Source organism: Paraphaeosphaeria sporulosa (assembly GCF_001642045.1).
Source record: "Paraphaeosphaeria sporulosa strain AP3s5-JAC2a unplaced genomic scaffold CC84scaffold_3, whole genome shotgun sequence".
In the NCBI taxonomy this organism is placed as follows: Eukaryota; Fungi; Ascomycota; class Dothideomycetes; order Pleosporales; family Didymosphaeriaceae; genus Paraphaeosphaeria; species Paraphaeosphaeria sporulosa.
Window position 1 is genome coordinate 411346 of NW_017253362.1, and position 16439 is coordinate 427784.

The 16439-nt window shown below is 51.2% G+C and overlaps 1 protein-coding gene across 1 annotated transcript; it reads left to right on the forward strand.

Moving 5' to 3' along the window:
- Positions 1-10: 10 nt before the first annotated feature.
- CC84DRAFT_1173526 (uncharacterized protein) lies at positions 11-16425 on the forward strand (the record flags this gene model as incomplete). The annotated part of the gene is made up of 4 exons (XM_018180042.1): positions 11-4082; positions 4132-5157; positions 5243-16221; positions 16276-16425. 4 exons carry the CDS (start codon positions 11-13, stop codon positions 16423-16425), a joined length of 16227 nt encoding a protein of 5408 aa, XP_018038303.1.
- Between the last annotated feature and the right edge of the window lie 14 nt (positions 16426-16439).

The following is a 16439-nucleotide window of genomic DNA, read 5'->3' on the forward strand; positions in this document are numbered from 1 at the left end:
GATACTCGAAATGCTCCTTCAAGAGGAAGGATCCGTGTCCGACTTGTCCGTCTTGCACAGACACCCGGAAAGTCTGCCTGGACCAGAATACTTGCACCAGCTGGTACGACCATCGTCAGCTACTGACGCTCCTGCCATCGACTTCCTGGAAGATGGAGGTCAGAGGCGGAAGCTTACGTATGAGGAATTGCATACGGCAAGCGATGGTCTTGCGCAAAGAATTAGGTTACACCTTGCGAGACTGGAAAATGCCTCTGAAGTTGTGCCAATCCTTTTGCCTCAGTCACCAGAGCTCTACATTGCCTTGCTGGCCATATTGAAGAGCGGAAGGGCATTCTGTCCAATCGGTCTCGATGCACCGCCTGAGAGAGTGGCTTTCATTCTTAAGGATGTTTCAGCTGACATCTTGATCACAAAATCGACACTCAGAGAGCACCTTCCTTCCTCCTCCAACACACAAGCATTGCTTATCGACAGAGACGATCAAGCGCACACTTCTGGCACGGCTTCAGAGACACGACACCAGCGGCAATCGCGATTAGCTTATGTACTCTACACATCGGGATCTACAGGACTTCCCAAGGCTGTCAGCGTGTCACATCGCGCTGTCACCCAGAGCTTATTAGCTCATGATCGACACATCCCTCCTTTCACTCGGTTCCTACAGTTCGCGGCACCTACATTTGACGTGTCGATATTCGAGATATTTTTTCCCTTCTATCGCGGTGTCACACTTTCCGGATGCGCACGGACGCAGATGCTCAACGACCTGCCTGCTACCATTGCCTCATTGCGGGTAGATGCTGCCGAACTCACACCCACAGCCGTCAGCAACCTACTCCGAGGCCGAAAGAGTGTGCCAGGACTCAAGTTGCTGCTTACCATTGGCGAAATGTTGACACGGGACGTGATAGATGAGTATGGCGGAACGGATTCCAGACCTAGTATTCTCTGGGGCATGTACGGACCCACCGAAGCTGCAATTCACTGTACTTTGCAACCCAGCTTTTCTTGCACATCTTCTTTGGGCAACATTGGATTCCCATTGGATACTGTCACAGCTATAATAGCGGCTCCTGTTCACCAAGGTGAACCTACAAAAGTTCTGAAGGTCCTGCCACGAGGAGAGATGGGTGAACTGGTCATCGGAGGTCCTCAAGTTGCCGACGAGTATCTAAACAGGCCAGAATTGACATCGGATGCGTTCATCCATGATCCGACATTCGGCTATCTGTACCGCACAGGAGACAAAGCCCGACTATGCTCTGATGGTACGCTCGAATGCTTGGGACGCATGGTGTCCGGTCAGGTGAAGCTAAGGGGGCAGAGAGTGGAACTCAGCGAGATCGAACAAACAATCATCAAAGTCGACGGCTGCTACAGTGCAGTTGCGATGGTGATCGAAGATGCATTAGTTGCATTCTGCGCCACGGATCCATTGACAGTATCAAGCACGATCGTGCGAGAGACTTGCCGACAGTGGCTGCCAAGTTACATGGTCCCCATTGAATTCATCTTCGTTGACCGCATGCCTCAACTCCCCTCTGGAAAAATTGATAAGCCTGCTCTGAAAGCAATCTACTTGGACAAAAAGCCTCGTCCAACCTCTTCGGTAATGCAGTCTAGCAGCATGTTAGATGACCCTGTTACCTCGATCTTCCAGGCCGTGCTTGGACGTGCAATTTCAGATGGCGAGGACTTTGCTAGCGTTGGACTGGACTCTTTGCGCTCGATCCGTATTGCGTCTGCACTACGCGAAACAGGGCTCGACGTCGGATCTGTAGACATCTTGACCACGAATAACCTCAAAGAGCTCAGAGATCTCTGCAAAGGAAGGGAGAAGCGAGCTTCCCACCTCACAGAACAGTCCAACATGGATTCAAGTCGCTTGTTGAACTTTCCGGAATTGCAATCATATCGCAATGACATAGTTGACATCTTACCATGCACGCCTTTACAAGAAGCAATGCTGACGGAAACTGCTACGAAACCCAGCGCTTACTGCAACTGGATTGAAGTCGAACTATTCCAACCTCACTCATTCTCGCATATACACGAGGTGCTCAGCACCATTGTACACCGTAATGAGATTCTTCGCACTGGATTCTACATGGCCAACATAGCATCTACGACCTTTCTGCAGCTTGTGTGGGACAGTATGCAAGCTTCTACGGTAATCGAGGTCTCCACCTTTTCTCGATCATATTCTCTTGGGTCGGTGCAATCTCTTCTACGTCCCTTCAATGTGCAAATCATCGCGGCTACCGATAGGCCGCGTCTTCTGTTTCAGATTCATCATGCTTTATACGATGGCTGGTCTTTCGATCTTCTCCTACACGACTTGAATGAACTGCTGGCAGGATGTCCGAGCATTGCCCGACCACAATTTCGCGACGTGGTCAATTACTACCTACAAATGTCTAACTCAGGCGCCCAAGAGAAGAGCGCAGATTATTGGCGAAAAATTCTCCATGACTTTTCTCCGACACCTCTACCAAATTTTAACGGCCGGACACTTCCCCACTCAGGGCTTTCGTATCTACGAGGAGAGTACATGATCAATATGGAGTTCTTGTCCGCTGCCGCTAAAGAGCACGCAATTCATCCTCAAGTGTTCTACCAAGCCGCCATTAGCCACGTCATCGGCCAGTATCTAGGAACATCCGACGTCGTGATCGGAACTGTCACATCCGGTAGGACTGTTCCCGTCACACGGGTTGAGGAGGTAATGGGTCCTTGCATCGCCACTCTTCCCTTTCGCACAGATCTATCGTGCCTCACAGTTTGTGATCTGCTGCAGAAGACCCAACAAGCAAATCGAGACATGTTGCAGCATTGTACACTGCCTCTGCGCGCGATCACAAAACTGTGCCAGCTTCGTCCGCGAGAGCGCTTGTTCGATGTTCTCTTCGTCTGGCAAGAGTCCCTCGTCTCGACCGAAAATGGACATTTTAACCTCCACGTAGTAGACAGCGCAGACGACCTTGAACTCAACATCACGTTTGAGGTTGAGCCTCGGGATGAGAGTATCGCCTACCGAATAACCTACGATGCGTCGAGAATTCCCGAGAAGCAAATTGAGTACCTCGCGATGCAGGTTCAGCAGACGGTGCGGTACTTTCTTGCCAACTATAATGGGAAGTTGAAAGTAGCGAAGGGTTTCCTTGACGATAAAGCATTGTCAATTGTGAATCCTGAGCCAGAAGGGGGGCCCATACGACACGGACCGGCCCATTGCGTGGAGATGCGAGCCGTGGAGTTTCCATCCAAAGACGCTGTTATACTAGGATCCGTCGTGGACGGCAACATGGAGATTACGGAGAGGCTATCGTACGCTTCATTGAATGCACGTGCAAATCAGCTAGCACATGCTCTGGTAGCACTTGGCGCCGGGAACGACCAATTGGTGTGCGTCATGCTCGAGAAATCCATTGATCTCTACATTTCCATTCTGGCCATTCTCAAGACAGGATGCGGATATCTTCCGGTCGTACCAGATACTCCAACAGAGCGATTCAATCGTATACTAGCAGATTCTCGAGTCAAGATCTGCATAAGCAAACTCGAATATACGAAATACGCCCACCAGGCTGCGCTCTTGGTGCTGGACCCTGCTGATCCGAAGCTGGCGGGATATCCGGACCACAACCTCACAACATCATATAATGGCGAACACTTAGCGTATGCAGTGTTTACCTCCGGAAGTACTGGGAAACCCAAGGGTGTCCTTGTAACCCAGAACAATCTGATGAGCAACTTGGGGTATCTCTCCACTCTCTACCCATATACTGAGAGCTCAAGACTTCTACAATCATGTTCCCAGGCGTTTGATGTTTCAGTTTTCGAGATATTCTTCTCCTGGTACGTGGGGATGTGTCTGTGCACGGCGACCAAGGACGATCTTTTTTACGACTTTGAGGCTGCAATTGACAGCTTGGACATTACCCATTTGAGCCTTACACCTACGGTGGCGGGCCTGGTCGACCCGAGCAGGGTACCCAAAGTGAAACTTTTGGTGACAGCTGGTGAGGCTGTTACAGAGAGTGTCAAGCGGAAATGGGCTGGTAAAGGGCTATACCAAGGTACGGGTGCCATCCAAGAAACCTTGTATACATGTTAATCTACTTGCAGGATACGGGCCATCGGAAACAACCAATATCTGTACCGTCAAGCCCTGTGTAACTGAGTCCGACCTAATCAACAATATCGGACCAATCTTCCCGAACACTTCTCTTCTGATATTGGAACCTGGAACTGACAGAATCGTTCCGCGAGGCGCGATTGGCGAGCTCTGCTTTGGAGGAGCCCAAGTCTTTCGTGGTTACCTTAACCGACCGGATCTCAACGCTGAGAAGATAATCGAACACCTGAGGTATGGACGTATCTACCGCTCAGGCGATATGGGCAGGCTGCTGCCGGATGGTTCAATACTGTCGGCAGGTCGCTTAGACGATCAGGTTAAAATCCGCGGGCAGAGAGTAGAACTTGGAGAAATCACGTCCGTTGTGCTCGATCATCCTCACGTTAAGGACTGTGCTACTGTGTTAATCCAAGACCGTATGGCGGCACCCCAGGACCCCAACAGTGCGAGAAAGGCGAGCCAACGGCTGGTAGTTTTCTGGGTTCCAGCAGGCGATATGCATACCGAATTCTGTTCTCTTGCGCCAAAAGCATACAGGATCAAGACCTCGGAAATATTTGAGGCATTGAACCTGCAACTCCCGGCTTACATGATACCAACACATATTATACCCATTACTCGCATCCCGATGACCTCCCAAGCAAAGATCGACCAACGGCTGTTGCAAAGTACTTTCCAGCGGTTCGAAAGCGAAGACCTGGAGCTTACATCTCTCGGCTCTGGCCCAGATCAACGCGAACAGGCGCTTACTGCTACCGAGAAAACAATAGCAGAGGCTCTATCGCGTACGATGGATCTGCCTCTCGTTGACATCAAGCAAAACTCATCGTTTTTCAACCTTGGCCTAGATTCTCTCTCAGCGATCCGCTTCGCTAAGAATCTTCGGGATGCGGGATTTGAGCATGTCCCTGTCTCGCTCATACTCAGAAATCCTACGGTGGAGCGATTATCATCAATTCTCTTGGAGAAACGTGCATCCGGAGTGGTTGCCTTAGCTCCTGACTTGGGACAGAACTGTAAGTGAATGTAATACTCCAGACCGATCGTTTCGCAGGGCCGAGAATGCTTCAATGTCAATTGCTAATTGTTATCTTTTTGCAGTAGCCAATGTTTTCGACTCAAGCCAACTCTCTGACATCCGCTCTGAATTTGGTGTAGATCGCGATAACATAGACAGGATCTTGCCTTGTACTCCGTTACAGGAGGCTATGTTATCGGGCGCGCCGACATACCCAGGAGAACTAAGCCAGGACCCCCAACACAGTGTGAGGAATGCTTCGTATTATAATGTGATGGTGTTTGCAGTCAATGGCTCTCTTGAGCGTCTAAAAGAGTGCTGGGAACATATGTTTCAAAGACACGACATCCTACGAACAACCTTTGTCGCAACCGACAATGCGCAACATGCATTTGCACAGGTTGTACTCCACAATATGTCCGTATCTTGGGATCAGATAGAGCCGAGTACGGACGCACGGGCGTATGCCAGGAACGTGCTGTCTGACTTACTCCAGTCACATCAACCACCAGTACGCCTAGCAATCCAGGGTTATGGGACTTCAGCCAGGCTCATCTTCTGCTGTCACCACGCGCTTTACGATGGGTTGGCCATCGGAAATCTTCTTCGGGAGGTACAAGACTTCTATTTCGAGAAGAAACTACCAGCCCCCGTGCCGTACGAATCCTACTTGCAGCATATTTCAATTTCTGATCATGAAGGAGCTCTGCAGTTCTGGAGAGCAGGACTGGCGAACTTCGAGCCAACATACTTTCCGAATCTCTCCAGCAAGCTACTGCAGCCTTCACACATGTCATCCTTGGTTCAACAGCACATACAGATACCACTCAGCGTAGTCACACAGCACTGCCGAAAAACATCCATCTCCCTGTTGGCTCTAGTACAGTCCGCCTGGGCAAAATTGTTGCATTTCGTTATGGCAGGTACCGACATGTGCTTCGGAAACGTGGTCAGTGGTCGCACACTACTAGAAGATGGACTTGACCGCTTGGTGGCGCCTTGCTTCAACACGCTTCCCGTACGCTTGAACTTTGATTTCCAGAGATCAAATGCCAAACTCTGCAAGAAGCTCCATGCTTTCAACGTGGATTCTCTACCTTTCCAACTGACCCCTCTGCGCTGGATCCAGTCCAAGACACGACAAGAAGAAGGTCGCTTATTTGATACGCTTGTCATTCTTCAACAGCCACAAACACCGCTAGACAATTCAATCTGGACGCTAGAACTAGATGATGGAGATATGGATGTGCCAGTTGTTTGCGAAGTAAACCAAGATGAATCTGCGGACACATTGACTCTCAACCTACACTATCAGCTCGACATATGCCAAAAAGAGGATGCTGAAATACTAGCGGCAGTCTTCGACCACGCACTTCAGTCACTTGTGCGCTACCCAGAATCGGCAGCAGAAGACACTATCGGATTTCCGGATCGCTTGCTAGGTCAGTCCAACATGAGCTCTCAGCCGTTTTATACACCAAAGGGTGGACTACTGTATTCTGCGTTCGAGCACAATGCTTCAAAGAGACCGGATTCGATCGCTCTTGACTTCCAAGATGCTAGCGGAGTGACAACAACCTTCACCTATTCTACTTTGAACGAGAAGGCGAATCAGATCGCGCACGCTTTGCTCCATCTTGGCTTAAAACCCGAAGACGTAGTTCCGGTACATATGCCAAAGAGCCCCGAGTTCTATGTCTGTATACTTGGTGTACTCAAAGCTGGTGCTGCGTTTTCTCCAATTCATCCTGATCTACCAGAGGCGAGGAAGCAGTTCATGATATCTGAACTAGGACCCAGGGTCGTACTCTCATTTGACACTGCCATCGGATGGCTGCATGAAGCGGGTATCGTTGTACTTGACGTTACAGAGACTGCGAATTATCCCACCCAGAACCCCTCTGTGAATAGTCTCCGCCCCACAAATATAGCTTACTGTCTGTACACTTCGGGCTCCACAGGGCGACCCAAAGCTGTTAGCATGGAGCATCGCGCGCCTATTCAGACAATCGAAAGCTCCCGTTCTCTCGTACCCTGGACCCACAATTCAAGGCTTCTGCAATACGCAGCTATTACATTCGACATGTGCTACTACGATTGCTTCTTGGCATGGACCTTTGGGTTCACCTTGTGCGCTGCTGACCAAGACACGATGCTCAATTCTCTTGCGGACTCGATTAATGCTCTGAATGCAGATTTGCTCGACCTTACGCCGTCTGTGGCCCAGTCGCTCAAAAGAGTTGAAGTTCCCAACGTCAAGTGGCTTTATTGTATTGGCGAAGCGATGTCATCTGAAGTGGTGAACGAATGGGCCGGAGCATGTGTCAATTCCTACGGGCCTACAGAAGCTGCGTTCTGCACCACGATCTTTCCTACCACACCGGAATTCAAAACTTCTGTGATTGGACGTCCGTTCCCAACGACGTCGTTTGCAGTATTCTCCCCCCGAGGTGACCGACCATTACCTGTGCTAGGTGTCGGTGAATTGCACATTGGCGGTGCTCAGCTCGCTCGGGGGTACTACGGCCAGACGCAACTTACCGAAGAGAAGTTCTCGCACAAATGTGGCCAAAGGTTTTACAAAAGTGGCGATGTTGTGCGGACGCTGGGCGATGGTAGTTTCGAGTTCCTCGGGCGCGCTGATGACCAAGTCAAGATAAGAGGTCTACGAGTCGAACTGGGCGAGATCAACAAGATCCTCAAAGAGAGCGATGGGAGCATAGTCGCCGTCACGACACAGATACTCAAGAAAGAAAGCGACGAAAAAGACCAGCTTGTTGCGTTTCTTGTGCTCCAGTCCCCGGCCAACGAAAGTGAGCAGGCGAGAGTCAGATCTGTTGCTAAACAGACGGCGATAGACATTCTGCCATCATACATGGTACCACAGTTCTTCATTTCCATCGATAAGATACCGAAGTCCATGGCCGGCAAGATCGACAAAAAGGCGTTGACGAGTGCCTTCCGGGTGTCGATTCAGGCGGACGTTGAGTCGCATGACTCCGAACAGGATGCTCTGAGCTATCAGTGGACCGAGCGAGAACAAAGAATACGCGAGATATTCGCAAAGCTTTCCAAAACTCCACATGGAGACATCAAACCCTGGACTTCCATCTATCAGCTCGGTCTCGACAGCATCAGCGCTGTCCAGATCGCAGCTGCGCTACGCAAAGACGCCTTGCAAGCAAGCGCGACAGACGTGATGCGGTACAACAACTGCAAGGATCTTGCTGCATACCTGGAGCGCTCTTTTGATACCGTACCTACAAAACTAGGACACTTTGATTTCGACGCCTTTGAGCGAAAACATCGAAACGATATTGTGAAAGTATGCGGTATCCCTGATGGGCAGATTGAAGCCATACGTCCCTGCACGCCTCTGCAAAGCGGTATGCTATCGCAATTCATTGCAAAAGACGGCGAGATCTATTTCAATTACCTGCGCCTACGCCTAAACGAGAACGTAGATGCACGTCGTCTGAATGATGCGTGGGTGGCCACTGTGGAGAGGCATCGCATGCTACGCACAGGTTTTGCGCATGTCAAGGATAGCAACACATCATTTGCCATGGTTCACTATATAGTCAGCTCTGCGTTGCCCTTGTGGCATACCGACGCGGATGATCCTAGAGCAACGGAGAAATGGTTGCGCGACTCTGAACAAGAAGCGGTCACAAACCTGCATCAGCCACCATGGCGCATACGCTTCAACAGTGTGGACGGTATCGCCTATCTTGATGTGGCACTGCTGCATGCTATATTTGATGCTCAGAGCCTGCAGCTCATCTTCAACGATGTTGTTGCGGCATATCAGGGCAACCCGACTGCCACAGCGCCCTTTGAACCCACGATCGAAGAAATTCTCCATCTGAGCCGCAAAGACAATACAGCATCGAATGAATTTTGGAAACAACTCGGGCAGCTCGCAACACCGACGCGCTTCCCCAACCTTACCCCGCTCCGGTATGATCCTAGAGAAGCTGCCGTGCTTACCAAGTCGTCCAAGCATACGCTGGAAGAGCTCAATGACGGATGCAAGGCTTCCAATATCACCCTGCAAGCTGCAGGCCTTGCTAGTTGGGCAACGCTCTTGGCAGCCTATACAGGCGAGCCCACTGTCACTTTCGGTGTCGTTTTGTCTGGTCGGACCACAGAACTTGCAGACGATGCTGTCTTTCCCTGTATCACAACCGTACCTTTTGCCTGCAAGATAACCGGTGACCAAGCAGAAGCACTGAAGAACGTCATGTCGTTGAACGCTGAAATTCAACAGCACCAATTCACACCGCTCAACGAAATCCAGAAGCTGATGGGATATCCAAATGAGCCACTCTTTGACTCGATTTTTGCATTCCAAAAGCTTGCAAACACGGGAGATCTCGACGGGCTGTGGGCTCTAGTAGACGAAAAAGCATCGATTGAGTACCCGTTGTCGATCGAGCTCGAACCTAAGAACAGGCAGTTGGAGTTGCGGCTAACATTCATGCCTCACGTCGTCCCGGACAAACAGGCTTCTCTGATCCTAGATCAATTAGACTATCTCATTGAAAGACATGTGTTCTCGAGAAAAGACGACCAGGATAGATTCGATCCCGAAGTCTATTCAATTATACCCGCTGAAACGCCTACAATCCCATCCGAAGTTATGTTGCTCCACGAATTTGTGGAGTGGACGGCAACTAAGGGTCCCGACCGCATTGCTTTCGAGTTTGCAACTTCATTGCTACACGAGCATTATGCAAGCCGGAAGTGGACCTACGCGCAACTCGATGGCGAGGGTAATAGAATCGCCAATCTTCTCGTTTCGCACGGGGTTCGACCTGGTGGACTGGTTGGTATCTGTTTTGAGAAATGCCCCGAGGCCTCTTTTGCGATCCTGGGCATATTGAAAGCTGGATGTGCATTCGTCGCGCTAGACCCCGGAGCGCCTAGTGCTCGCAAGGTATTCATCCTCGAAGACTCTGGCGCGCCAATAGTGCTTTCGATGCACGCTCAATCCGCTGGCTTCAAGGACGACACAGAAGCAACGGTTTTTAACCTCGATGAGGTTGACTGGCAGTCTGCATCGGCAGAGAAGCCAACCCTTGCGAGGACGATAGACCCTCAGGATCGCAGCTACTGCTTATATACCTCTGGGACTACCGGCACACCGAAGGGGTGCGAGCTCACCCACGAGAACGCAGTGCAGGCAATGCTTGCCTTCAGGCGGTTGTTTTCGGGCCATTGGGACGATGAATCTCGCTGGCTTCAGTTCGCTTCCTTCCACTTTGACGTGTCCGTGCTCGAGCAATACTGGAGTTGGTCCGTTGGCATATGCGTAGTATCCGCACCACGAGACATTTTCTTCGAAGATCTCGCTGGCTCAATTCGAGCACTTCAAGTTACTCATATTGATCTCACCCCCAGCCTCGCTCGAATGTTGCATCCCGACGATGTACCCACGCTGTGCAAGGGAGTGTTTATCACGGGAGGCGAGAGCCTTAAGCAAGAAATTCTCGATGTATGGGGTCCGAAGAGCGTCATATACAACGGCTACGGCCCGACCGAGGCTACTATCGGTGTGACTATGTATCCTCGCGTTCCCGCTAATGGTAAGCCATCAAACATCGGCCCTCAGTTTGACAACGTGGGGTCGTATGTTCTGCGTCCGGGTTCCGATGTGCCGGTTCTAAGAGGTGGAGTCGGGGAGCTGTGCGTGTCTGGCAAATTGGTCGGAAAGGGCTATCTGAATCGACCAGACCTGACTGAAGAGCGATTTCCCTATCTTGAGCGCTTTGGTGAGAAAGTCTATCGAACGGGGGATCTCGTCAGAATTTTGCACGACGGCACGTTTGACTTCTTAGGCCGGGCGGATGACCAAGTGAAGCTGCGTGGTCAGCGACTCGAGGTTGGAGAAATCAACTCGGTCATCAAACAATGCGGTATTGCGATCGCAGATGTGGCTACGCTAGTGCTGAAACACCCCAAGCAACAGAAAGAGCAGCTGGTCTCCTTCGTCGTTCTTGGATCCGGGACGCGCGGCGATACAAAGATTGTATTGGAGGCGACCGGCGAACTGTGGAAAGCTAAGGAAGCTTGCCAGGACAAGTTGCCCCCGTACATGGTGCCTACACATTTTGTCGCCCTTACGACCATGCCGTTATCTGCCAACAACAAAGCTGAGTCGAGAAAGCTCAAAGGTTTGTACGAGGGAATGTCTGTCAGTGACTTGTCGCTTCTCTCGTCAGGTACACAGACAAAGGACGAGAAATGGTCGCGACAAGAGGAACAGGTCCGCGACATCATCATGGAAGCATTGGGCATCGTGGGAGACAATCTCGGAAAAGATTCCAGTTTCTTTGAGCTTGGCATGGATTCGATCTCCGTGATAGGCGTTTCGAGGGCGTTGAAGCAGGCTGGGGAGACGCAGGCTGCAGCATCAATTATCCTCAAGAACCCGACGATCCGACGGCTGACGAAGGCATTATCAAATGGATCGTCCGACGAAACTGATAGAGGATCTGTCACTGCAGCGCAGCAAGCAATCACAGCCGTGCAGCACCAGTACAGGCGGGTCGTGGCCGAGACATTATTCATGGACACAAGGAACATCGAGACACTGGCTCCATGCACGCCTTTGCAGCAGGGCATGATCGCGAGAGCTTTAGAAAGTGAGAGTGGGATCTACTTCAACAGCTTCCGATTTGAACTTGGGACCGATGTCGACGTCAATAAGCTGCGGGAAGCCTGGGAGCAAGTTTTCGCATCGACGCAGATCCTACGTACTGTCTTCGTGAACACGGATGAAGGGTTTGTGCAGGCTGTACTCCGGAACGTTGACCTTTCCTATCACGTAGATGACCTTCTCGACGACAACTCGCTCGAAGATCATCTGGCAAAGAAGAAGAAGGAATGGATACGACTCAATCGGACAAATTTTAAGCGGCCGATTGAGGTCTTTGTGGTGACCACTCCGACAGTCCAACACCTTTTAGTGCATATTTTCCATGCTCTATACGACGGCAATAGTATCGGGCTCGTCTTCAAGGCTGTTTGGGACGCCTATAACGACCGCAAAGTTCAGATCGGCCCAGCGTTCCACTCCGCCCTTGCCCATGGTCCTTTGCGACTATCAGTCAATGCTCGGCCGTTCTGGGAGAAGCACCTTCGAGATCACAGACTCCGGCCGCTACCTGCACTTGATGGTCGTACCGACGAGGGACTGGTTATACTTTCCCGTGAGATACGGGACCTGCATAGCCTTGAAGACACTAGACGAAAGCTCAACGTCACGGCGCAAGCCATTGCTCAAGCTTGCTGGACTAGTGTTCTCCACCAATATCTAAAAGCCCCGGTAACCATCGGTATGGTAGTGTCCGGCCGCAGCATTGACTTCGAGGATGCCGACAAAGTCATTGGGCCTTTGTTCAACAGCATCCCGTATCAGTACCGCGCACGTCATCGCGAGACTTGGGCTACATTGGTCACACGATCTCACGAGTTCAACATTGCTGCGCAACCGTATCAGCACACACCTCTGAGAGATATCATGAAGTGGCTGAAGCGAGGTCCCGACCAGCCATTATTCGATACACTGTTCGTTTATCAAGTTGCTGAAGAGGATGAACAAGCTGTTGAAAACGATCTTTGGCAACTGCAGGATAGTGGAGCAGAGGCTGATTATCCTCTTGCTGTAGAGGTGGAACAGAGCCTTGGTGGGATGCTGACATTGACACTGGTCGCTCAAGGCCATGTAGCGGATGCGGAATTAGCGAACAAATTGCTCGAAACGTATGAGGCAGCTTTGCGCCGCGTGATGGAAGATCCAGAGGCCGTGTTGGAGACGTTTGTTGAAAACGACGGAGACTGCGCAAGCGGCAAACCTACCAGTAATTCAATGGAGAATGAGGTTGAATCATTTGATGGTACGACGGACTTTAGCTGGAGCAGCCACGCCAGGATTGTTCGAAAAGAAATCGCCGACCTTTCTGGAGTCGAGGTTGGAGAAGTCAGCGCGAACACCACCATATTCGAAGTCGGTCTGGACAGTATTGATGCCATCAAGCTGTCTTCCAAGCTCAAAAAACAGGGCATCGAGCTCCCCGTCAGCGGCATCATGCGCGGCCTGAATGTCGCCAGCATGATGCAATATCTCTCCGTCGGCAAAGAGAAGCTCAGTTCACGGCCTTCGGATATGATCTATCAAGCAAACAAGAAGCGACTAAAGAGCTACCTTCGGCGTCGTGGAGACACTGAAGGCGTGGAAGATATACTTCCGCCAACACCACTGCAGGGTGCTATGGTGGCCGAGATGATCGCCTCGGATTACACGAGATACTACAACCATGACGTGCTGAAACTGAGACCCGGCATCGATCTTGAGCGGGTACGACAGGCATGTACAGAGGTCATCCGGGGATCGCCTATTTTGCGCACGGCATTCATTGCAGTTGATGATCCGAGCATTGATTTCTCTCATGCGCAGGTCATCCGTCATCAACCGCATGAGTTCTGGACTTCTACAGTGGTTAACACTGAGCCCGATTTCCCAACTGTCTTTGACAGCATTCGAGAAGAGGCAACAGGCAAACCTTCGTCTCAACCACTCTTCCATGTTCGATTGATTCAATCTCCACGTCAAACCTATCTCGTTCTCTCAATAGCCCATGCGCTATACGACGGGTGGTCCCTGAGTCTTCTACATTCCGACATACACAAGACGTATGCCGGTAACTTCCATCCGCGACCTTCATACGAGCCAGCGCTTCATGAGATTTTGACCGCAACGGGAGCAGACGCTGCAGCATTTTGGCGTGACTATCTCTCGGACGCCAAACAAGCGATCCTGCCTCGCCGCGCCGATGCATCACTCCAAACAGTTCATCGCAATGAGCAAGGCAGCCGCCTCTCTCTTTCTGCTGTCACATCCTTCGCGAAAAAGCATGGTATCACGCTGCAGACACTCGGCCAAGCTGTACATGGCGCAACGATAGCTTCCTACACGAAATCGCTCGACGTGACCTTCGGCTCTGTACTTTCTGGTCGCGAGGACGAGTCGAGGGCCAACCTGCTCTTCCCTACAATGAACACAGTCGCCATCCGAACTATACTCCATGGCAGCAGGAAGGATATGCTGCTGTATGTCCAAGCCAACTTCTGGAGCATCAAGCAGTGGCAGCACTTCCCGCTCCAAAAGGCTCTTTCTCTGGCTGGCGTTCACGGAGGCCTTCTACAAAGTCTGTTTATCTACCAGAAGGGCTTGAGCGAGGACGTTGAGAACTCAGAGAAGCTGTATGAGAGTGTCCAGGGTCGGAGCGACGTCGAGTACCCCGTTTGTGTGGAGATGGAAGTGATCGGCACAGAGCTTATCTGGCGGTGTGCAGTCAAAGATGAAGGGTTCGATGAAACAGGTGCACAGGAATTACTGGAAAGACTTGACAATGTACTCGAGGCCATCGTCGCAAAGCCTGACGCACCGATCATTGAGTTCACGGCGAACGGAGTATCAATCTGTGACTTACCGGCCTACACGAATCAAGAAGCAGACGATAGCTCACATATCAAATCTGACATAGAACAGCGGCAATCTGATTATTCGACAACACCTACCGCCGGCATCATCCGAGAGGTACTGGCTTTCGTATCACAGACGCCAGACGATGAGATCATTCCAGGCATGACTATCTTCCACATGGGTTTAGACTCCATCAGCGCTATCAAAGTCTCCTCACTCCTTCGCAAGCGCGGAGTCACTCTTAGTGTTGGCGAGATGCTAAAGGCAGGTACCGTGGAGGAAATGGCGCGCATTGCGGACGGGAAGACACCGACGGCTGACAGCGAGAACGACGACCTTAACATCATAATTCAAGAGGCGCTTTCTGGCATCGACCAAGCCAGTGTACTTGCGAAAGCAGGCATCAATGAAAAGGATATTGAGCGCGTGCTACCCGCAACGGCTGGCCAAATTTACATGTTATCTATGTGGGCCAAGTCGGGCGGCGCCATGTTCTATCCGGAGTTCAATTATCGCATTCATGGCGAGGTGACTTTTGAGGCGCTGCAGACAGCGTGGAATACGGTACTCTCGCAAAACTCGATACTGCGCACACACTTCATTGTAACCAACGACAAGCGGACGCCGTATATCCAAGCCATCATGCGTTACACGCCAATGAAGATAACGAACGGCAGCGATATAGATGACAACGAGCTGGCAAAGCAAAAGCTCAAGATGGGCTTACAACAACCATACGCACACCTAGTGGTCTCAAAACCATCTCCATCAACCCCATGGGACGTAAACCTGAAGATACATCATGCGCTCTATGATGGTGTCAGCCTGCCACTTATCATCCAGCAACTCCAAGACCGCAGCAACAGTGCCGACAACCCAACTCAGAAAGATATACTCCCGCTAGTCATTGCGAAGATTTCGGGCGACTCGCCAATGGAACAGCGCAAGGCCTTCTGGACAAACTACCTCAAGGAGGTAATTCAGAACCATCTCACCCAGCCCAGCATTCCGCCCACCTCACGAACCGAGATCTTCAAGCTTGGCCTTCTCCCAAGCGTAACCGCTCTCGAAACACAAGCCCACAAGCATGGCCTTACAACACAGTCCCTCTTCGTCGCTACATATGCGAAGATCTACGCCCGGCTCACCTCTACGCCGTCATTTTCGGACGTCATCATTGGCCTGTACCTCGCGAATCGCTCCCTTCCCATCGCCGATTTGCACGAAGCGCCTGTTCCGACAGTAAACCTCGTTCCTCTGCGGGTCTCGGCACCGTTAGAAACAAATATCTTTGACGTCGCGGCACAGATACAGTACGACATTCAGGAGATCAGCGCGCCGGCGAATGCGTCTGCGGGGCTGTGGGAGATTGCGGCGTGGACCGGCGTTGGGGTGGATACCTTCGTGAACTTTCTGAAGTTGCCCGGTAGTGGGGAGGATGTTGATGAGGATGCTGTCAAGATTACACCTGTTTGGCAGTGGAGCGAGGGGTTGAGCAGGGTTGTGGACGTTGAGAGGGGCGTTGCGCCGCCGAAGGAGATGGTGGATGAAGTTGTAAATGGCGCCTACCTGGTAAGTCCGCCCTGATACACGATGTCATGCGATGTGAGACTAACGGTGACACAGCATGCGCTTGATGTTGAAGCTACAATCAGAGATGGATCGCTGGACATGGGAGTCTTCGCTCCGCAAGACATGATGAGTTTGAAGGAGGGAGAGAAAATGATGGAGGATATTTTGACTGAGCTGGAGGGTCTGAGCAAGATTGGGAATTGAGCACGGTTGATTAG